The sequence below is a fragment of the mitochondrial genome of Vitis vinifera (assembly GCF_030704535.1).
Source record: "Vitis vinifera mitochondrion, complete genome".
Classification (NCBI taxonomy): domain Eukaryota; kingdom Viridiplantae; phylum Streptophyta; class Magnoliopsida; order Vitales; family Vitaceae; genus Vitis; species Vitis vinifera.
This window is the reverse complement of record NC_012119.1, coordinates 655395-677345: the sequence shown is the minus strand read 5'-3', so window position 1 is coordinate 677345 and position 21951 is coordinate 655395. Positions and strand designations below refer to the sequence as shown.

The 21951-nt window shown below is 40.0% G+C and overlaps 6 protein-coding genes and 6 pseudogenes across 6 annotated transcripts, besides 2 other annotated features; 1 reads left to right on the top strand and 11 right to left on the bottom strand.

Annotated features, from left to right (window-relative positions):
• The first annotated feature begins 2188 nt into the window (after positions 1-2188).
• petD lies at positions 2189-2338 on the top strand (annotated as a pseudogene).
• Positions 2189-9029: a sequence feature (horizontally transferred from chloroplast DNA).
• Positions 2535-3548, bottom strand: rpoAp (RNA polymerase alpha subunit; annotated as a pseudogene).
• On the bottom strand, positions 3629-4045 carry rps11 (ribosomal protein S11). Its single transcript has one exon. It carries the CDS (start codon positions 4043-4045, stop codon positions 3629-3631), a length of 417 nt encoding a protein of 138 aa, YP_002608405.1.
• On the bottom strand, positions 4162-4275 carry rpl36 (ribosomal protein L36). Its single transcript has one exon. It carries the CDS (start codon positions 4273-4275, stop codon positions 4162-4164), a length of 114 nt encoding a protein of 37 aa, YP_002608404.1.
• infA (initiation factor 1) lies at positions 4400-4633 on the bottom strand. Its single transcript has one exon. The coding sequence runs from the start codon at positions 4631-4633 to the stop codon at positions 4400-4402; it is 234 nt and encodes a 77-aa protein (YP_002608403.1).
• On the bottom strand, positions 4755-5159 carry rps8 (ribosomal protein S8; annotated as a pseudogene).
• rpl14 (ribosomal protein L14) lies at positions 5329-5697 on the bottom strand. The gene has a single exon. It carries the CDS (start codon positions 5695-5697, stop codon positions 5329-5331), a length of 369 nt encoding a protein of 122 aa, YP_002608402.1.
• rpl16 (ribosomal protein L16) lies at positions 5824-7314 on the bottom strand. Its single transcript has 2 exons — positions 7306-7314; positions 5824-6222 (listed from the first exon to the last, which is right to left on the bottom strand). The coding sequence occupies exons 1-2, from the start codon at positions 7312-7314 to the stop codon at positions 5824-5826; spliced, it is 408 nt and encodes a 135-aa protein (YP_002608401.1).
• Positions 7485-8155, bottom strand: rps3 (ribosomal protein S3; annotated as a pseudogene).
• Positions 8140-8626, bottom strand: rpl22 (ribosomal protein L22; annotated as a pseudogene).
• On the bottom strand, positions 8736-9014 carry rps19 (ribosomal protein S19). The gene has a single exon. It carries the CDS (start codon positions 9012-9014, stop codon positions 8736-8738), a length of 279 nt encoding a protein of 92 aa, YP_002608400.1.
• Positions 9030-21839: 12810 nt separating the features above from the next.
• rpl2 (ribosomal protein L2) lies at positions 21840-21901 on the bottom strand (annotated as a pseudogene).
• Positions 21840-21901: a sequence feature (horizontally transferred from chloroplast DNA).
• Positions 21902-21951: the final 50 nt, after the last annotated feature.

Below are 21951 nucleotides of genomic sequence, written 5' to 3'. Positions count from 1 at the left end.
CCTATAGCAGGGTCTCCAGGTTGAAGACTCATTCTCTTACCTAATAGGCCAACCCCCCAATATATAAAGGCGGATATTCATTATACCTTCGTGCTTCCCTTCAATTTCAATCATTTCTGCGAGTGCTAAGTCTTTCTTTATATATTGGGGGGTTGGGTTTTCTAGTTGAACCAATTTTTCATATTAGGTAATAATTTCCTTAGGAGAGAATAGGTTACAGACCAGCGATTTAAATTCTTGTGCTATTCAAATTGAGTAGCGAATAGTGTTAAAAAGTGAAAAAAGATAAGTAAGTTAAGAGTGAGTTCTTTTTCTTTTCCCTGATAGTTATTAAGGTAAGGGGTAAGCCATTCCAATGAATGGGCAAACTGCTTTCTATCTTCCAGTGTATCTTAGATTATAGTAAAGCAAATCCTGATATCAGCCTAAAAACTTGGTCACATAATCATTATAATCATTCTCATTGCAGGAATCCAGGGATCAATCGGAGTGTACCAGTATACTAACTAGTCTTAATCTTCATACCACTACCTGTAGTTCCCCCTAGTGCCAGGAGTTGAAAGGTAAGAAGTATATTTTTATCCCTTTCCTTTATACCGAGTGCTAATTCCTTCTAAGCAGTCTTAAGTGCTTTTTTAGGGGTCTAAGGGTGTGGGTGTAAGCGAGTATGAAGTCAAAGCCTTGAACCGGAAGTACTCTCCTTCTTAATGAGTATCCGATAAGGTCAAAAAAAAAGTGGTTTGATTGGGATAAGATTCTTTTTAAAGGAGAATAATCGCTCTGGTATTTCACTTATATATGGAATACTACTATACTAAAAGGTTGCTTTCTCCAGCATTATATACATCTTCATTCTTATTTTGAGTCTATCAATATTCTTAAGCAATGAAAGACGAGATTCTTTTATATGCTTATGGCACTAAATAATTCCTCTTGTGATAATGGGACCTCACTATGGAATTTCGTCCCCTCTTTCTCATGCTGTGAGCTCATGTTTTGAAGCGTTACAAAAGCTATCTACCACGCCTTCTTCCTGTAATGCTTTTTCATATGCATTTCGAGAAAGGCCTACTAGTTGGAATGGAAGGAGAGTGGCATCCTAAGGGCATATAGTTTTTTTTCTGCCCAAGTGGCAGTTTCCTTTCCTTATATATAATTGTTAAGTCCATTTTGACTCTCCCCACCATACTCAATTTCATCCCTTGTGTAAGGCATAAGCTGGTTTGGTTCTGGGGCCAAGGAATTTTACAGTTACAGTTACACCTTCTGCCTCCTCTGGAGTTTGAATTACTGTTGCCTTCGATGGTGCTTTGAGTTTTATTGTAGGCCAGGCGAGCGAATAAAAGAGGTCCCATAGGCGGGCCTTTCTTACTTGGAAGTAATTGCTCTATAAACCTATACCTTCTATTTGAGTTGGAGCTTCATTCTAGTCAGAGCCAGTAGGTTTTCTCTTTTTTTTAAGGTAAAAAAATCGAATCTCTTGTCGAAAGGTCAGTCCCCTTTGATGTTCCTTAACTTAAGGCAAGGTTACAGGATAATGGGCTAGAGCTGGGGAGTTTGAAAGCTTGGGTGTGAAGGTTAAGCCCATCCATAACAAAAGAAGGAGTCCTATGGGTATGCCGTATAAGCCCTTTTTTAAGTTGGAGTCTTTCCTCCAATAGAAAAGAAAGTTTTGACTTCTTTATTTAAAAGATGATGAAAGAGTTACCTCTCCCTATCCAACGCCTCTATCTATAGAAGAAGATGCGCTTTGTCTCCTGGACCAGGGAGTCTCTTTCAATTCAATCAATCAGGGTAAAACAAGAGCTAGGGCTAGGTTGTGAAAGCTCTCCGGTAACCCTTCCTCCTATTTACAATAGAGTTGACTTCGTTCCTTTTCCAGCCAGCATTAGAGTAACAGCTAGTCAAGCTAGTATCAAACCAAAAGTCTCAGTAATTCTTTCTGAGGAACCTATCGAGCAAAATGAGAAAAATGAGCTAACAGTCAATCCTCAGGAGTTCCAGTTAGTGCTCTTCCCTCTATTTTGAGTTTTCCTTTCAGTTAGAGTCTCTTTTGGTAAGCAAGTAAAAAGCCAGAACCAGCTATTTTCTTTAGTGCCTTCTATTCTAAAGCTGTGCGGGTATCTTCCACGTATTTGAGAAAAGGAAAGGCGGACCGGAAAAATCAGGATTCTTTCAACAATCAATCCCTTTTTTGGAAAATGTTAATAAATTCCAAAATCCATTTCGTCGTCCAGTAGCGACAACCGTTTTTTTGATTGGTACCGCAGTGGCCCTTTGGTTGGGTATTGGAGCAACATTACCTATTGATAAATCCCTAACTTTAGGTCTTTTTAAAATGGAAATTGATTCAATTGTGAAATAAAATATCCCGCATGTGTATCTAGGGAATAGTCGCTTCAAAGTGAATTCTCCCTAGATACATCTATTCAATTAAATTCTGAATCTATTCCGAATATATGGATTTGGTTAAAGATTCAAAACCCAGTTTTTTTTTCTAAAAAAAAAATAAATATGAAAAAAATGCAATCTATTTATTATTCTTCGGTTAATCAATTGTGAAATGTTTTTCTAGAATGCCCAATAACTGTTTTACATCTTCTATGCGAAAATCTTCAATTTGAATAAGATCCTTTTGACTCTTATTCAAAAGGTCTAATAATGTATGTATATTGGACCTTTTGAGGCAATTATAGATCCTGGGAGGCAATTCTAATTGGTCAATAAAAATATATTTCAATTCTATTTCTTTTTTGTTTTTCCTTAGTTTAGCCAATCTATCATGAAAAGTAAGAGGGGGTAAAGTGCCCTTGTGTTGATTGTACTCTAAATGTAAAGTTTCTTCTTCCGCATGTAGAAAAGGAATAAATAAATCAATCAAATTACGGGAGGCTTCATGAAGTGCTTCTTTAGGAGTTAAACTCCCATTTGTCCATATTTCGAGAAAAAGTATCTCTTGTCTTTCATTCCCATTCCCATAAGAATGAATACTATGATTCGCATTTCGAACAGGCATGAATACAGCATCTATAGGATAACTTCCGTCTTGAAAGTTATTTGGCCTTTTTTTTTATACTATATCCGCGATTCCTCTCGATTTGTAATCCAATACACAAATCAATCGGTTCCATCAGTCTAGCTATATGTTGTGTATTATCAACGATTTCCACAGAAGGCGGTGAAATGATGTCTTGAGCAGTTACATATCCAGGACCCCTGGCACAAATAAACGCGCCGCGAGTTCCATACAGATTACTTCTCAATACAATTTCTTTCAAATTCATTAAAATTTCATGTACTGATTCTTGAATACCTACTATGGTAGAATATTCATGGGGTATTTTCTCAGATTTTGCACGTGTGATACATGTTCCTTCTATTTCTCCAAGCAAAGCTCTTCGCATCGCAATGCCTATTGTGTCGGCTTGACCTTTAATAAGTGGAGACAGAATAAAGCGTCCATAACAAAGACGCTTATTGTCTACTCTTGATTCAACACACTTCCACTGCAGTGTCCGAGTAGATACTGTTACTTTCTCTCGAACCATAGTAATATTACTTGATCAGATCATTGAATCATTTATTTCTCTTGAAATCTCTTCAATGTTTATTTCTACACAGTTTATTCCTATACACGTCTTTTTTTAGGAGGTCTACAGCCGTTATGTGGCATAGGAGTTACATCCCGTACGAAACTTAATAGTATACCACTTCTACGAATAGCTCGTAATGCTGCATCTCTTCCGAGACCAGGACCCTTTATCATGACTTCTGCTCGTTGCATACCTTGATCCACTACTGTACGAATAGCATTTCCTGCTGCGGTTTGAGCAGCAAATGGCGTCCCTCTTCTTGTACCCCTGAATCCACAAGTACCGGCCGAGGACCAAGAAACCACCCGACCCCGTACATCTGTAACGGTCACAATGGTATTGTTAAAACTTGCTTGAACATGAATAACTCCCTTTGGTATTCTACGCGCACTCTTACGTGAACCAATACGTCCATTCCTACGTGAACCAATTCTTGGTATAGGTTTTGCCATATTTTATCATCTCATAAATATGAGTAAGAGATATATGGATATATCCATTTCATGTCAAAACATGATTTTTTTTTTATTTGTACATCGGGTTCTTTAGAGAATCTCTTTTAGAAAAATTATCCTTGTCTTTGTTTATGTCTCGGGTTGGGACAAATTACTATAATTCGTCCCCGTCTACGGATCAGTCGACATTTTTCGCAAATTTTACGAACAGAAGCCCTTATTTTCATATTTTTTATTCCTTACCTTAACTTAATTAAGAATCTACTTCTTGGAAGAAAATAAGTTTCTTGAAATTTTGAACTTCGAATTGTATCTCCATGAAAAAAGGAATGTTGAAGTTGAAAAAACTCCCTAATTATTCGAATCCTTGTTTCGGATTCTATAAATTATACGCCCTTTGGTTGAATCATAACGACTTACTTCAATTTTGACTCTATCTCCTGGTAGTATCCGTATAAAACTACGTCGGATCCTTCCTGAAACATAACCTAGAATCATATTTTCATTATCTAAACGCACCCGGAACATACCGTTGGGAAGTGATTCAGTAATTAAACCTTCATGAATCCATTTTTGTTCTTTCATTCCAGGTAAAACCCCCTTAAAGTATTAATTAATGGAGGAGTAGTGATATTAGACAACCCGCCCTTTCTCTTTTTTTTTTCACAAATAGGAAGTTCCGGATCCAATTCGAATATCAGAAGGATTACCATATATAACACAAAATTTCTCCACCAATTCTTTCTAGGCGAGCCTCTCGGTCTGTCATTATACCTCTAGAAGTAGAAAGAATTACAATCCCCATACCACCTAAAATTCTAGGAATTCGTTGATAGTTAGAATAGATTCGTAGACCAGGTCGACTGATCCGTTTTAAATTTTAAATAGTTCTATATGTTCCTTTCCTATTCCTTCTATGTCGCAGGGTTAAAACCCAAAAATATTTGTTGCTTTCCTGATGTTTCCTCACGTTTTCGATAAAACCTTCCCGTAAAAGTATTTTAACAATGTTTTCGGTGATATTAGTAGATGCTATTCGAACCGTTACTTTTCTATCCATGTCGACATTTCGTATAGAGGTTATTATGTCAGCAATAGTGTCCCTGCCCATGATGAACTCAAATTATTGGTGCCTGCTAATTTTGATATAATCAACATGCTCTTTTTTATTTTTTTATTTATGAATTCTATTTAATATTAAATTAAAGGTATATGCGTGAAACACAATCTACTAATTAATCTATTTCATTCGCTTACTATAACTATATCATGGTCTCGTCTTATAATACCTCAGGGGCTAAGGAAACTATTTTAGTAAAATGAAACTGTCTCAATTCCCGGACGATCGCACCAAAAATTCGAGTTCCTTTTGGGTTTCCTTCTTGATCAATAATAACTGCAGCATTGTCATCATATCGTATTATCATACCGTTGTCACGTTTGAGTTCTTTACAGGTACGTACAATTACAGCTCTGATTACTTCTGATCTTTCTAGAGGCATATTTGGTACTACTTCTTTGATCACAGCAACAATAACGTCACCAATATGAGCGTATCGGCGATTACTAGTTCCTATGATTCGAATACACATCAATTCTCGGGCCCCGCTGTTGTCCGCTACATTCAAATGGGTCTGGGGTTGAATCATATCATTTTTTTATTCGATTTTTCAATGCAAAGAACGAAGGAAAAAAAAAGAAATATTGTTTGTCCAAAATCAAAAAAAGAAACCTGCAATTTTTTTTCATCCCAAAGACCTCTTTTTCTTTTATTCCTATCCCGAAATAATGAATTGAGTTCGTATAGGCATTTTGGACGCCGCTATTGAAATAGCTTTTCTAGCTATATTTTCTGCTACTCCGCCCATTTCATAAAGTATTCTACCTGGTTTAACGACAGCTACCCAATATTCGGGGGATCCTTTCCCCGAACCCATACGTGTTTCTGTAGGTCTTACTGTAACTGGTTTGTCTGGAAATATACGTACCCATATTTTTCCACCACGGCGTACGTTTCGTGTCATTGCTCGTCGCCCCGCTTCTATTTGTCTAGATGTGATCCAAGCAGGTTCAAGTGCTTGAAGAGCGTATCTACCGAAACAAATACGATTACCTCGATAAGATATTCCCTTCATTCTTCCTCTATGTTGTTTACGGAATCTGGTTCTTTTGGGGTTATAGTGGATGGGTCTTTTTAAAATTCCATCTCTACTCCAGAACCGGACATGAGAGTTTCTTCTCATCCAGCTCCTCGCGAATGAAATGATTCAAAAAAATTTAGTTAAGATAAAATTCCATTTTTTTGAATAATACACTGAATCGTGGGATTCTTTGATATTTCATCTAATTTTCATCTAATCTATTTCTATTAGAAATTTTTATATCTTGTTTATATATAGCTTTTGGATATATAGCTAAACATATATTTATAGATAATGTAATTTTTTATTTATAATTTATTTATAATATTTATAATTTATTTAAAATATAATAATATATAAGGCTATAACGAATCTTTATTTTGTTTTGTCTTTATCATATCGGATCGCTCAAAAAATAGAGCAATTCGGTAAAATAAAGCTTTCGCGGGCGAACATTTACTCTTTCAATATCTATTTCAATTGTAAGGTTAGCCCACGATCTTTCAGAACAAATGAATTGATACCTGGTTTGTTCCGCCATCCCACTCAATGAATCATTAGGATTCGTTTTTAATAGAATCTTCTGTATTCACAGGTTTCCGTCGTTCCCATCGCTTCTCAATTAATGGTTAGGTCTGAATTATACAATGGAGCTCCTGTTCTTGAGTCAATCTTCTCAGTCTTTATTGGCTCTAGGCTCTTGATTTTTTTTCTATGAACATATTCATTTAATTCGGGAGGAATTAGTTTGATGCTTTATTACACTGCTTTTTATGAAATGATTCATAGACCTTACATATTATATTGGAATCATATATCATTGGCGTTCTTTTTATCTCTTTCTCTCACCCTTCTTCCATTTATCCACATCATTCTAGATTTCGCTTCCCAAACTCATAATCAGATTGGTTTGGTTTTTTTTTTTTTTTATGCAAAAAAGATTTCAGTTGCTACAATGATATGACCAATATATCATATCTTGACTGGTTGTTTAGATCTAGATAATGTGAAGCGATGAGTTGGTTATTAATTCTGTAATTTTGAGTTCATACTATGTATGGGCCGGTCCATTTTTTGTTTTGAACCCTAATCCTACAAAAAACCAACGAGTCACACACTAAGCATAGCAATTATATCAAATGGTCAATCGAATCTTTATTCAACCCTATAGAATTAATTTCTAATTGTTCATTTTTGTTTTGATTGAAGAGAAAAAGAATGAAAGAATTTGTCATTTTTTGTTTCATTACATTACTGGATAGAACGAAAGAAAAGACAAGGAAGGGCTTATTATTTTATTCCTCGTCTACAAATATCCAAATTTTGATGCCTAATACCCCATATATAGTTCGAACTCTATAGGAACAATAATCAATTTTAGCTCGAATGGTTTGTAGGGGAACCCTTCCTTCTCTAATCCATTCGACACGTGCAATTTATTTTCCGTCGATACGCCCTGCAATTTGTACTTGAATTCCTTTTGTATCTGCCTGTTCAGTTAATTCAATAGCTTTTTTTATTGCCTTGCGAAATGAAACTCTATTCCTTAATTGTCCGGCTATAAATTCTGCAAGAATATTAGGATGTCCGTAAGGTTTTGTAATTCTTGTAATAGCAATGTTGAGTTTTCGGTTCACGTAATTAAATTCTTTTTGTACATTCATCTGTAATTCTTCAATTCTTCGTGGTTTACCTTCTACTAATAACTTTGGGAATCCCATATAGATTATGACCTGAATCAGATCGATTCTTTTTTGAATCTCTATACGTGCAATTCCCTCGACACCAGAGGATATTCTTATATTTTTTTGTACATAATTCTTGATACAATCCCGTATTTTTTGATCTTCTTGTAGACCCCCGTAAAAAAATAATTTTTTGGTTGTGCAAACCAAAGCGAATGATGACCTTGGGTTGTACCAAGTCTGAAACCATATAGTAGTGGGGGATTTCTTTTTTGTCCCATACTCCCCCACTACTATACATATTATGACACGTAATATCTGTGGACTTCTTTTTATATATCCATCCGGTTTTTTTTAAACACCTGAGTATAGTAGTGGGGTTTTCTACGACATATTTTTCATATAAGGCTGTATCTTTCAATACAATAGTTATATGACAAGTGGGTCTTTTTATCGGATAACTACGTCCTCGAGCTCGAGGTTTCAATTTTATCACGGTAGTACCCTCGTTGACTGTGGCTTTAATAATGACTAAATATTCTTCGTTCAAACCCATATTGTGCTTAGCATTTGCTGCTGCAGAATAAATTAATTTAAAAATGGGATAACACGCTCGATAAGGCATGAGTTCAAGTATCGTAAGTGTTTCCCGATAGGAACGTCCAAGAATTTGATCAAGTACTCTTCGCGCTTTGTGAGCAGACATAGAGATAGATTGACTTAAAGCGTATACTTCTGTTTTTCATTTTATATCTTCTTTTTCTCTTGTAAATATAAATGGGTCTTTATTTATGTTCCTTAACATATTTGTCATAAGGTTCACCTCCCACTAATGAATAATGAAGGATAAGTATCGTTATTTTAACGACGAGATCTATTATCGTTTTTTGCGTGTCCCCGGAAATTTAGAGTAGATGAAAATTCTCCCAATTTGTGGCCTACCATACGATCTGTTATATAAATAGGAAAATGCTCCTTTCCATTATGTACAGCAATAGTATGGCCGATCATTGTGGGTATAATGGTAGATGTCCGGGACCAAGTTACTATTATTTCTTTTTCCCACGTTGTGTTAAGCATAGCAATTTTTCTTAATAAATGCTTTGCTATAAAAGGATTTTTTTTTAGTGAACGTGTCACAGTTAATTACTCCTATTTTTTTTTTTTTTTATCCATAGTTTGACCGAGGTTATCAATCGAAACGAAAACGAAGAATAGGGCTTTTATCTTAGCCCTCTGAAACTCTTGTTTTAATGCAAAAATAGACAGAGAAAGATCTCCCCCTTCTCTGATTCAAAGAGTTAACCGGTAATGCCCCCTAGAATAGCCTATTCGTCGTAGGCCCTTAGAGAGGTATAATCCCTAAGAAGGCTTAACACATGCAACCTCTTGTTAGATTCGGACAGGGGCTGCCAAAGCAGGGACTTAGAGCATCAGATTCTGGGCATATTCCTGCTACTATGATATCCCTTACTCGTACAAAAACTAAGGCAGTTCCTTTCTTAGCTGGTGACAATACTTTTATGGGGCCCAAGGGCCCCAGCTTTCAACTCAAACTCAATAGCTGGTTCGACAACATTCACTTAAAACTGGCTGATGCCCTTATATTTGTTTAGGTATTGATTCCAAAAAAGTCTTATCTAATGAAGTCTTTTCGGCAACAAAAAACTATAGAGGGGCTCGATTCCCTGACTGACTGGAAAATCAAATTCTAAAGATTCGGCCTAGATTTCCTTTCCGACGTGAAGCTGAAGCTCCAGCAACTTGAAATTAAAAAGATTCTTAACATTTGTATTTATAAATTTACCTTTTGAGGCTGATTGGCAAATAGACTCTTGAAGAAAGCGATCCCCCGCAGTTGCTGTATCAACTTATATTGATTACAATTAAATCCTCGCAGCCGGTATAGTAACTTATGTGGATTTATCCTCTTTCCCCCTATCAGGAATATAAGGGCTAAAATGATACTATACGTTTTACATTAAACGAATTTAGTGTCTGGGTCTGTGCCCTAATAGTCATTAGCTTCTTCTTTCTTTTTATGGCGCTTTGAACCAAGACAAGAAGAGGACCCTCGGCATTTTCTGTTAGTGATCTTCTTAGAATCCTTTTATATAACATTTTTACTTGATGATGAAAACCTGGAACCAAAGATAGATGATCGCTTTGCCAACGACAGGCTTCTTTTTGGAAGCAGCCGGTTCCAACCCAACAATCCAATTAGTACTTGGTTTCGACCAAATCCCTTTTGTTTCTATAAGCATTTGAGACCAATTCGCAACTTCTACTGTTGAACTATGGATCTGTCTCTTGGGCTTGGATATGAAAGATCGCTATGAAAAAGCACCTCCCCATCTGCCCTAGCCCAGTCACCTGTCATTTATTGTGACAATAGAGCTTGCGTTCTAAGAAGAAAAGGGTATCGGGTTTTTAATTCTCTTTTTTCTGAAAAAGCTGAATAGCGCTCTTTGATGAGCGAACTTCCACCGCTATAGGTATCATAGCCAAAAGTGGCACTGAAGGAAGCGGATTCTTGGTATTTGCATCTATATACCAATAAGGGAGTGAGTGCACCAATCCATCAATAGCGAGTGCCATTCCCATTTCCTTGGAATGTATCTCAGGGGATCAGTACTGCTTGACTAAATTCCGAGTTAGTCCAATGCTATTGTATTGAATCAGCCTCTTTTTAAGGTAAATAACTGTCCTTTTGTCAAAAAAGACGGGTAATATAAAATGAATCAGTCCCAGAGCGTATTCTTGTATTGCCCAATGGGCGGAATCAACAACTAGGAAAGAAAGAGTCTTTCTAAATATAAAGTAAGGCCTGCTTCGATCTATACACAGGATATTCAATCCCTCTCTTGGGCTATGCTCTATTGGGCGGTGCTTCCTCGAAAAAGCATATTACTTTTCATAAAGAGGGTGAACCAGAGCTAATGATTTGATATATTCTCTCGCTACGTGGGTAGAATTCACACCATACTCGATGAAAGTAGATACATCACCAAGGCTTTTTTCCCTGCTCACTCTTCTTCTTCTCGGAGTCGGAGATTGTTTGTCTACTCCGGGTATTGGATTGACTTATTAAGCAGCCGTGATCAACTATACGATAGCACCAAGAGTAAGATAGGTGAATCTAAGATAGCTAAGTGAAGCGTTGGGTCTATGTAGCTAATAGAGGCACATCAAGGCAATGCAATTTTCTATCCCAATCCCAATAGTGTGCATCTATTGCACAAAAAAAAAAAAGAAGAAAAAACCTGTATTGTAGCTTTATAGGATTAGGGGGGGCAGTCTGCTTTTATAGAGTGCAGCAAGGGGCGCTAGTCCTTAGCATGAATCTTTTTATAAACTATGCCCAAAGCATTCGAGGAGTAAGGCGTGGGATGGGACTACTTGTTCGCCGGTACTGGACTTCGAATTACTGTCCAATTGCCGAAGGGTCCGGCTTGAGAGTAGTAGTGATTTGATTTTCAGGCAATTTGAGTTCCCTTTTTTGCCAGGGGAGATCCTGTGACAGTCCTTTATGCAAATAGGTATTTTCCTTCATTGCGATTTGAGATCTTTAAGTCATAAGGTAAGCTCATCTTGTGGGAGAAAGCTTTCAGGCATTTGCAGTTCCTTTTGATGCCAAACCAGTTTCAGGTTAAACAAATAGAACTGGAACAAGGCAAATAATGATTATCAAGTCCAAGTCTGTTTTTAAGATCGATATACATCTAGGCAGCCTGTTGAGCTTGATGCTCCAGAGAATCCGTCTCAGCATCATCCAGTCGGGAATATTCTAAAAAGTTCACTAATTTTTCCCAGCCTGAATATCTAGCGATTGGAAAGAAGGAGGATGTCTTTTCTTTTAAAGTATATGATCTTCATGCAGAGAGACATAAGCCCCTTAGCTTTCCTCTTTGTGAGAAGGGTATTCTCGTCAATAAACCAAAAGGACGAGTATTCCCATATGCTTCTGGTCAGCTTGTGAATATAAATAATAGCTTTCACTGCTAATAAAGCAAGTTGGAGAAAGCTGTACAACCTTCCCCTCAGTGTCCTCTTTTTAAATGGCGTAAGAAGACTTCTCAATTCTTTTAATGACATAAAGTAGCCGGGTCATTCACCGAATACAAAAAGATGTTAGCTGGAAAGAAATCTGCGTAAACGGATAACGTGATATAAATTTCAGTCTCAGGTTCCGGGATAGCGTACTCTCCAACAATGCGAAAGACGGTTCTTCAAGCCGGACTTCACGACAGATCTCTTTTCTGGTCAGGGGAGGAGGGTGGTTGCTTGAATGGCCTAAACCCTTATTTAGGAGGTAGCCGGTGCTCAACAAGTTCACGGCTCAAACCTGGCATTTCAGTATAGTCCCAAGCAAAACAATCTTCCAATTTTTTAAGTAACTGGATAATTTTAACCAGTAAGAAAAGCACTAATATAAGCAGGCCGTGGATATTCAGCCGTACCTAAGTGAATATCCTGTAGCGGATCCTGAACATTTGCCTTCACATCATCTAACTTTTCTGGGGACACCTCCAAGTCTTCCATTTTTCTTTCTTCGGCCGAAGATTCATCCACCAACCACACACAACCTGCCTCAAAACACTCTGGTAGGGAGTTGGACTTCATTACTTCAGCCAAGTACTGGTTTTTTCTGTCAAAGGTGGCCTGAACCGCTGCATTTTTCGGAATCGGCTTTATGTAATGTAATTATCTATAAGGTGATTTCCTTACTGATGCAAAGCTGACTTCGGCCTAGACGGTACTATGTCCATCGTCCGAGCAGCTTTAGTGACCAGCTTTTCCGAGATCCCTGTTGGACGGCATTTTTTTCTTTTGCCTATAAACTTCACTAAAAGGATATGAATAGAGAAATGCTTCGATTGCATGTGAGTACAAGAAAAAGCCCACACCCACACGATTTTAACTCTGTCTTCATGCCAAAAGATAAGGGTGCCATTGCCATGACCTTATTTCGGCCAACTGTCAGCTCCACAGGCAAGCATCCCCCTTTTTTTTTCAGTCACTCCTCTCCTCTTGTGAAACCAGACATCTGTTGGTATACCATCTTCCTCATTATTACCCAATACTTTAGCAGGGTGATGGGCATCACATTAAGGGCAGCACCTTTATCCACAAGCACTCTTGAAATTGGGCAACCGTCCATGTGCACAGTGATGGAGAGGTGCTTGATCATTTTCTCACTTGGCTTCTCTCAAAAACAATCTTGTCAGACTTAACGGGATCTGGGTCCTTATCTGGTTGCTGTTCCACATCTTCACAGTCCTTGCCTTAAAGATAAAAGGCAAGACCAGATCGGGAACATAATATTCAAAATAACCAAAAAAGAGACCCTCCATAGTCCGGATCTTCATCATTGCAATCATCGATCACGGTCCTGTCCAAGTTGGAATACAGCTTGAAGCTCATCCTCATATAAAAAGTCATCAAAAGCTTCGTCCCCCAACGGGTCCCTGTAAGACTTCCTTAGTAACATCGGCAGGAAATAAAACTCTGTCTTATGTGCAGCTTCTTCTGGCTATTATGAGATGGCATTAGATGTCGCCTTAATGGCAGCAGTTCAAAAAAGGGTCGTAAAAGAAAAGGCCTATCTTTATCCCTGCCCTGCTATTAACATTTTGTTTTCTTTTCAGTTCCTTGTCCTATTCGATGCCTTCTCTGATGCGGCTTTACGACTGCATGTCTACTATTCTATTCATTCTGTTGGCCTAAGCTTCTTTTAAACTAAATTAAACTGACTTTCAAGGCTTAGATGAAAGACAAGATCCAGTGGTCGAAAGCTAGTTCAAGCTATCCATCCATTCGAGCAAAGGAAAATTCCTGTGATAAAGCCAGTTACAGGTGGGGTCACTCCATTTGAAAGAGCTATTGAGTTCTCGTGTGAATCCGCAGTAGTAGTGCCCTTTATTGCCCTTTAGGGGTTGGGTTGAGAGCCCTGGGGAGACAGGCTCGGTGAATACAAGGAGTACTCCTAGGTGAATCCATATATTAAAAAAAGATAGTTAGCCAATCTTATCCCCACCATCGTGGAAATATATAGCATTCCATACATCTGAAAAGGGGACTTAGCTTAGACTGCAAGGGATTACCACTGCAGCTTCACTCGCCGAGAAGACAGAAGCACTAGCTTCAACACGTTGCGTTGAATGGATTATGACCAAGGGTAGGGGTGGTCCTACAAAGGAGCTAAAAAATAAGCTGCCTTTTTTGGGCTTCAAACTGAAACTCGAAATCTCTCTTCACTAGCTGTAACAGCAGACTTTTGGATTCAATTACGAGTTAGATCATATGGACAAGACGAGAATGACTCTACTAACAAAGAAGTGGAGGGCTTGCCTTTGTCTGCTGAATTGATGGATCTTTATAGCTTGGATAAAATAACTTTCTTGGCTTGACTGGCGCCTCTGGGTAAAGAGCTTGAAAGGGATCCTATTCGTTCGGCTGGGCTGCTGTAAATGGCTAAAAATGGCTTCCGATACTGCGCGGATTCCTACCATCGAAGTAAACTAGCCTGGCCCACCATGTAAACTTTCTCCATTCAATGGGCTTACCGGATTGAAGAGAGAGAACTGGAACAGATGCTAGTAATACTCAAACTTCAACTAGCTTAAAAGACTCAGGCTTTCCTCTTTACAAAAGGGCTTACCAAAATAGGTAAGGTCTATATCCTACTTAATATATTGCTTTCAAAAGCACTGCTTTAAGGTTAAGGTATAGCGTTTAGCGTTAGAGCGAATGGAAGCACTTAAGAGTAAAGATACTGGTTTACGAAATGTAACAAAACTACCAGCGAGAAAAGATTACCTTTTTTATGCATTTGGCAAGGCTGGCACGATAAAGTAAGGGAATGGCGCATCCTACGATAATTGTTCTTATAAGGCATTAGTATTATTGACTCGCTTCCAGTATTACGCTCTATACGCGCTACGCTACGCTTCACTCGCTCGTTTCGTTCACTTCTTCAAATGCATCTAAGATCTTCTCTTAGGAGATAATCGACTTACATCAAAAGATGTACTTTAGCTCATCAATGCTTTATCGCTTATCCCCTTACTGCTACCCCTTCCATTCCTCGGACGAAGTCGCTTTCCTCTCATCTCATATGCTCTCTTGTTAGATCGTTCATCGAGCATTGTACGTTATCCTGTAAGGATGCTGGGGCAGAAGCCCCCAAAAAAAAGCGGCTGGGACACTTGCACTTTTTCAGGCTCTTCAAACCTCTGCGTCCATAGCATACATATTAGAACCAAGGGCAGAACCATCGGATGTGCCCTTTGACTTTCAGGCTAGTAGTTCCGTTCCGGTCCAAAGACAAAATCCCTATTTGTTGCGCTAAAGACATATGAGAGTTAGGCAGGTTCAGACCTCGCACCACGTCTTGTGGGAATTCCAACATATCTTCTTTAAGGAGAAAGTGCCACAGGAGAAGTGCTATCAGAAGAAGGGGCAAGCAAGTCTGAACATGGAGTCGGACCCTTTACTTACCTCTGAGGCGCCAAAGGGATAGTCAAACTTTTCTCTAGGGGATTTACTAGGAAAAAGAGTAGAAAGGGGGTCCTATGGTCTAGCTTCACTCATGTACTAAGAAAGGTTTGAGCTTTACACGTCCGAAGTACGAATAGTTGAAGGGAAGGGTTACACACGATCTCTAAGGCTTACTGGCACTGGTCCTGGTAAGAGTTCTGGTGCGTCAACCGCTGAGCTCAAGTCACTAATTTTATAACTCGGGGCTGACTCTTTTCCTGGAATCCTTGAAGTTCCGGTGCTTCCAATTCACTAAGAAGAAGAAGCTAGTCAAACTCTTTTCAACAAGAAAGCCTTCCAAGCAAGCCTGACAGATTTTTGCCTCGGAGTCTGGAACCCTTTGAGCTATCCGAAAAAGCATCAACTCTTGAACTCGGTCTTGTTGCGGCTTCTTACCCCAGGGCAGATCTGTTCGGGGCTATTGACCGAGGAGCAGACATATTATAAGCTTGGGGGACATATTTATACCTTTTCCTGCAAGGTTCACTTTTTTTTTTATAGCTGGGAGTTCATGCCCAGAAAGCATCTACTTCGCTTCGGCTAAGGCATATGAGAGTAGTGAGGCTAAGTCACTAATATCTAAACTAGGAGGATAAAATATAGAAGGAGCCTTGAGTGCTCTGACTACCTTCTCAAACACTGGCATGCCATGAGTTGATGCAAGCGCTGCGCTGGTTTAACCCTTAACATATTTAATCTCTCCACCTCGGCTTACAAGATTAGCACTCTTTCTTGGAACCGGTGATGGAACTAGAAAATTAGAAGAAGCGGGTGCGCCAAAGTCTGGTGGTCTTGACTACCTTGGGGGCTAATACCTTATAGTTCCGTCTGGCAAGGGGATAGAGTCCAACCTGTGAGGTGACTTCCTGTACAGGTAGTTGGAGGCTGATCCAGGAGCTTCTCAAGAGTACCTTTCTAAAATAGCTTTCTCACAATTCTTCCACGGTAACTTTAGTTAAAAGTCTTTCTCTCGCAAACCTTCTGAGGGGCGCAAGGGTACGGAACGTAGTAGCTTCCCCGATAGGGGGCCCTTGACCCTAGGTTCGGTCGAGCTCGACTTGTATGGAGACTGCACTTTATATCTTTCGAGCTTTATGAATGTAGGGATCTTCATGTCAATCTAGGGGTTCCCGAAGATGTGGTAAAGGAAGAAAGGAATTTATCTAGTCAATCAAGGCCAGTCTGACTTGGACGTACTTTGGCCCGTGGAAGAAGGATTTGAAGATCTAGGCTTCGGTCTTTCATTTGTCCCTCAACCTCAAGTGATAAAGAAAATAAAGAAATGGAAAAGATCGCCTAGTCCTCAGCGCTAAGGAGCTTGATCTATGCCCTGCTTTCTATAAAACCGGCTATTGCACATGGAGTTGGTGTGGTACGGAGGTATCTTACATATCTTGGTAAAGAAGGGAAGAGAAGGGAAGGCACCCAAGCTTTTTGAAGAGGTTGCAAAAGAAGAAAAAGAAGAAGGAGTGGAAGACTCCATTATAGAATGAGAGAGGGGGTAGACCTAAAGTGGAGCTCCTCTTACTTAATTGAGTCAAAGCCATTGGGCCGGATGAATCATTCGAAGATAAGATGGTTCTGGTGATTGCGTTTAGTAATCCTTTAGTTAGTGGGACTCACATTTCCTATTCTGGAGTCTTCACTCGATGTATGCGCTTTCCATTCACAAGAATTTCGTATCTCAATATTCATCGGCGTCTCGTAGAGAAAGAAAAAATCAGAGTTTGATCTAAGTAAGAGTGGATGTGGACTATACACGACACGAGAAAGAGCCAGGATGGCTCAGAAGGAGAAGGAAAGGAAGGCTAGCGAGATGCTTAAAACATGCAAGCTTTAAGCTGATATACGCTTGAAGCATATCAAAGTAAGCGAGTCGAATTCTTGGGTGCTTTAGATCGAAAGTAGATCAACGGTCTTTGTCTATCTCTTACGATGAGCTTTTGAGAAAGGTGTACGTTGTCACATAATCAATTTCTTTGTTAAACTCGTCCTTTTCCAGTAACCAAATCGAGCCATTGAAGTGAAGAGGTATACCTCGAGCGACCTTCCCTTATTTCTATTTTTTTATATTTATCTTTATCGCGTACGAATGAAGGGGTTGAAACCAGGAAGAAGCATTATCTATCAAATAAGCTAGGCACCGCTATAGATTACTGAATCGAACGTCCTGCGAAAGAAGATCAAAATCCTTTACTTATCTCGCTCGACTGCCCCAGAGCCTGGTCCTCGAACGAAGGCTCCCTTTCAGGTTCCATGAATTTTGGTTAAGGCACCCGGACCGGATGGCTTCAACGCTCACTTCTATAAACCACTGCTGGAATATCATACAATCTGATGTCCCTCAAAACCTGAACACTACAGGCCAATCTCCCTATGCAACCAACTATATAAATTCATTACGAAGATTATGGCTAACAGGCTCCAGCATTTTTAAGTCCGAATGGCATGACAACATAGCAGTAGGTTCCCCAGGGTGTAGTGAATGATGTCTTCTCTTGGTCTTCTTTAGCGAGCTTAATCTGGTTATACCCGGAGAAAGCGTCCATGAATGATAACATCTCGTAGCCAGCGTTGTTATCCACGAAGATTTCAATGTGTGGCAGTGAAAAGTCATCTTTTGGGCAAGCCTTGTTAAGGTCTCGGAAATCAATGCAAACACAAACTTGTCCATTCTTCCTTCTTCACCGGTGACTAATTAATTGGTTCTTCCACTGGGTAGCTGCTACTGGTGGCTTTCGAAATTGACTCGGAAAGCGGCTGCATGTGATAGGTGGAACTGAAACTACCTCTGTTGCCCTTACTTGCCTCTACCACCTCTTGCAAAACAACGTCGCCACCCCCACCTCCGCTTCACGCGCTACTTAAATCGAACCCCGCCCTCTATCACGTAAGGCGCGTATACTCTTCTTCTAGCAAAAGGATATGACTCCTGCTAATAGGAGGGAGATTGACCCACTCACTGCGCGGACGGACTAAGCTATGAAGCCCTTCGGTTATTAGCAATCAACCTTTTGAAAGACTACCTCTCTGCTATGATCGAGGCCCCGACCTGCTACCGTAGCATTCACCTAAATAGGTACTCTTCCTGAATCTCGTTGTGCTTGGATACCGCAGGAGCATATAAGCATTCATGTTGTTACTCTACTAAAGAAAGGCCCTATGAGGTGTCCGAAACTCTCGTTTTGATAGACAGAAGGTATAGCGAAAAACACAGTTTTGAATTGACCGGAGCAAGGCCAAGGCCCTCTACTCTAGCTATGCCAGGCTGGCTTCTTTTCTTCGAATACTTTGGGATATTAAAAAAAAATCTGCTAGCAAACACCTATATTATATCCAACCCACCCGTAGTACCCTAGACCATAGGGGGTAAGGGATTCTTTTTTAAACTAAAAAGGATGAGTGCAGTCGCTGGGCCTTCTTTCTTTGAGGCAATCTCCCGATGCAATGCTGCTCTTTCGCCTCATCCGCTACCTTACATTAAGTGATTTCACTGTCGATGTTCATGCAGCAGATGGAGGGAGGGAAGGATTCATAGATGGCATCCATCGAATTAGTACTAATCCATTTTGAAAGGCTAGAAGGGCTAATAGGGCATTAAGGGCTAGAGCTTCAAGCAAAAAGGGCTTGTGCAAAAGAGGGGAATATCCGGCTTAAATAAACTGACACTAGGAATGGGCAGCTAGCCTTCTGACTGTCCTCTTGATGGGGTTAATCCAATAGTATAAGAAGAGAGTTGACATGAATGCACAGACTAAGCTGTTGGAGGAATAACCGCAGTTAGCCAAGAAGGGCTTGTTAAGGCATTAAAGCCCCTTTTCCCCGCAAATAGCCTATTTAATATAAGATAATTTTATATAAGATAATAATATATCTAATTGCAAGTGCTCAAGGAGTCTGTCTTTCGGGATTCGAGTAAGTGATGCTCCAATGTTCGTAAGAGAAGGGCTTCTTTGCGCCTTAGAGGTTTGGATTGGACAAATAGGTCTTTGGCTGTTAGCACGAAGGAAAGGATGCCAGTTGCTAAGGCCCTCGCTCAGGCGGGATAGATTAGAGCCAATAGAACTAGTTGAACTCTCCCTTGATCGGATGCTTGCTATCGAAAAGGAAGATGGCATTGATGCCAAGAATAAGCATATCTACTTAAATGGTGACACATCCCTGCCAACGTCACTGAGCCATGCCAAGATCGAAAGGTATCCCAATAGGAAAGAAAAGGATCGAGAGAAAGAGTAAGCAGCGACGGAAGAAGACATTGCAAGCGGTCGTTCCGAGGTCAAGATTTGTAGACTGAAAGGAGAGGTACGGAGTTGAGAATAGAAAGGCCTATTGAAAAAGAGACAAGACATCGAAATTCTAGGAGAAATGGTCTGAGGGAAATTTTTTTTATTAACTTCAGACGGAAGCATTCGGTTAGGTTCTTTACGCAAAGAAGTCAGTGCTTCTTCCAGGTAGAAGCCCATTCCTTGTCAAGAAGAATAAATTGTTTCGAAAATTTGTTGAATTTTTAGTTGAGATAAGGGGGAGTAGGAAAGGGAGAGGCTCTCAAATCGCTTGTAGCTCAAAGAGAGCCTTATAAGCTAGTCAAGGTCTTGCTTATCGACAATCCCACGAGGGCACCTACCAGTTTTTAAAAAGAAAGAGTTCAGCCGGATAAAAGGACGATTTGAAAACAAAAGAGTGCACATAATCATCAAGTTCCCGGAGTTGAGTATAGGCTGCCTGAGATTTCTTTTGAGGCTCGAGTGTATTGCCTTCGACGATCTGTCTTCTTTTCTTCTAGAAAGGCTGTAATAGGCTGGCTAAGTCAGAGATTGATTGAAATTAGAGTTGCTTTCGCTCCTTCCCCTTAGCTTTCTTTAGATTCGGTCGAGCTCAAACCTCGTACCTGAGGTCTGGCTTAGGGGGGAAACTAGACGGAGATTAAGAGCTAAATTACAATTAGGTCGCAGCCTTCCCTGCTTAAATAGCTTGATTCTGGAATGCAGCCAGCTCATAGGCGAGAGAAGTGTGGACCTACGGGATGATCTTTTTCTTCTTTAAGGTCTTCTATCTTAACTCCGACTGAAAGGACAAGAAAAAGAAGATAAGAAGATCATTGATTCCATTCCATGCCTTAATATAAAGGATTCTGCAATTCAAAAAAAGAAGGACCCCTCCTCTCCTGCTTATTGATTAGGGCGAGCTTCTTCTTACTTTCCTAAGTGAAATCTAAACGGTCCCACTTATGATTCATGTGCATAGGCTTAGAGCCAGTAGTTGCCCTTGGATTCCTCAAATGTCATTGCATATGATCTTCTCTTCTCGGGCAGTGAAGAAAGATCCCCCAAAGCAAGGGTCCGAAGGATAGAAAGTACTGCTTATTCTAATTCCTATAAAAAGTATTTCAGTTCCTATGAAAGTGAACGGGGCATCTTTGCTTTCCTCCTGGCTACACGAATACGTTTAGATACTGTACCTTTAGGTGCGTGCAGGAGCAAGGACGAAAGGAGAACAAGTCGCAGGAGAAGCGTTGAAGAAGCAGTAGTTTAAGCCATTGATCCTGCAGCTTATCAAAAGAAGCACCGGCGTACAGAGGTAGATACAGAGCCATAGGCAGACCTAGGAGCATACTTCGGTGTAGCATATATAGCGCCATACCCCTTTGACCTAGGTGGAAAAGAGATATATGTATATGTTAGCATGGGCCTTTTTAGGACCGAGTTCTAAAATTTGTCTTAGGCTTTGAAATTCCATCATTAGCTTTCCAATTGGATCACCGTCGACCAGCTTCTCGGTTGAGGTTGAAAGAGAGATTAGATTACATAGAAAAGAAACAGAGGATCAGGCCCTGTCGAATTCACCTCCAGTGCTTGGTTCATCACAACTAGTTCTATTCAAAGGCTAAATGGTGCATCCATCTGCGCCAGTGCTTTCTCGCTTCGGATTGCGAGAAGTCTCTACTTTCCAGCTAATGCTAAAGGAGTAGCTGATCCCTTTCGCATGATACCGGGGAGGCCTTTTACGATAGATATGAGTCAGTCGGGGTAGTCACTCTCATTAAGGTCAAGAGTGGATCCTTTCTATGCGCCATACCTATGCAGGAGAGAAGGTCGAGCGGTAACCTTGATACTGAAGTAGAGCGGCGTCAGTACTGGATAAGGAGATGAAAGGACAGAATGACATTTCCTATTCATACACAGAGAGTCAGAGGCGACTAGCGCTGTTAGCAAGTGAGTAAGAACAGTAGCAAGAATCAAAGGCAATGCTATCCGCTTGACTGATGAGTCCTCGACAGGTCATTAGCCATAAAGTGACAAAGGAAGAACAAGAAAGACTCGGCTATATCCTGTGCCCTATCAGAAGAGCTTATAAAAGGAGTTGGTCTTAAACACCATTATAACTGAATGCTGACTGACTTCTTGGCTTCCTGAAGTGAATCTATCATTTCGATCCGGCTCTACCCAAACTTTTCTGGTTCACCCCAGCATTCCCTACTTGTCCGACTGCCTCCTTTCTCCCCTTTATCTTAAAGCTACGGCATCCCACCGATCCGATC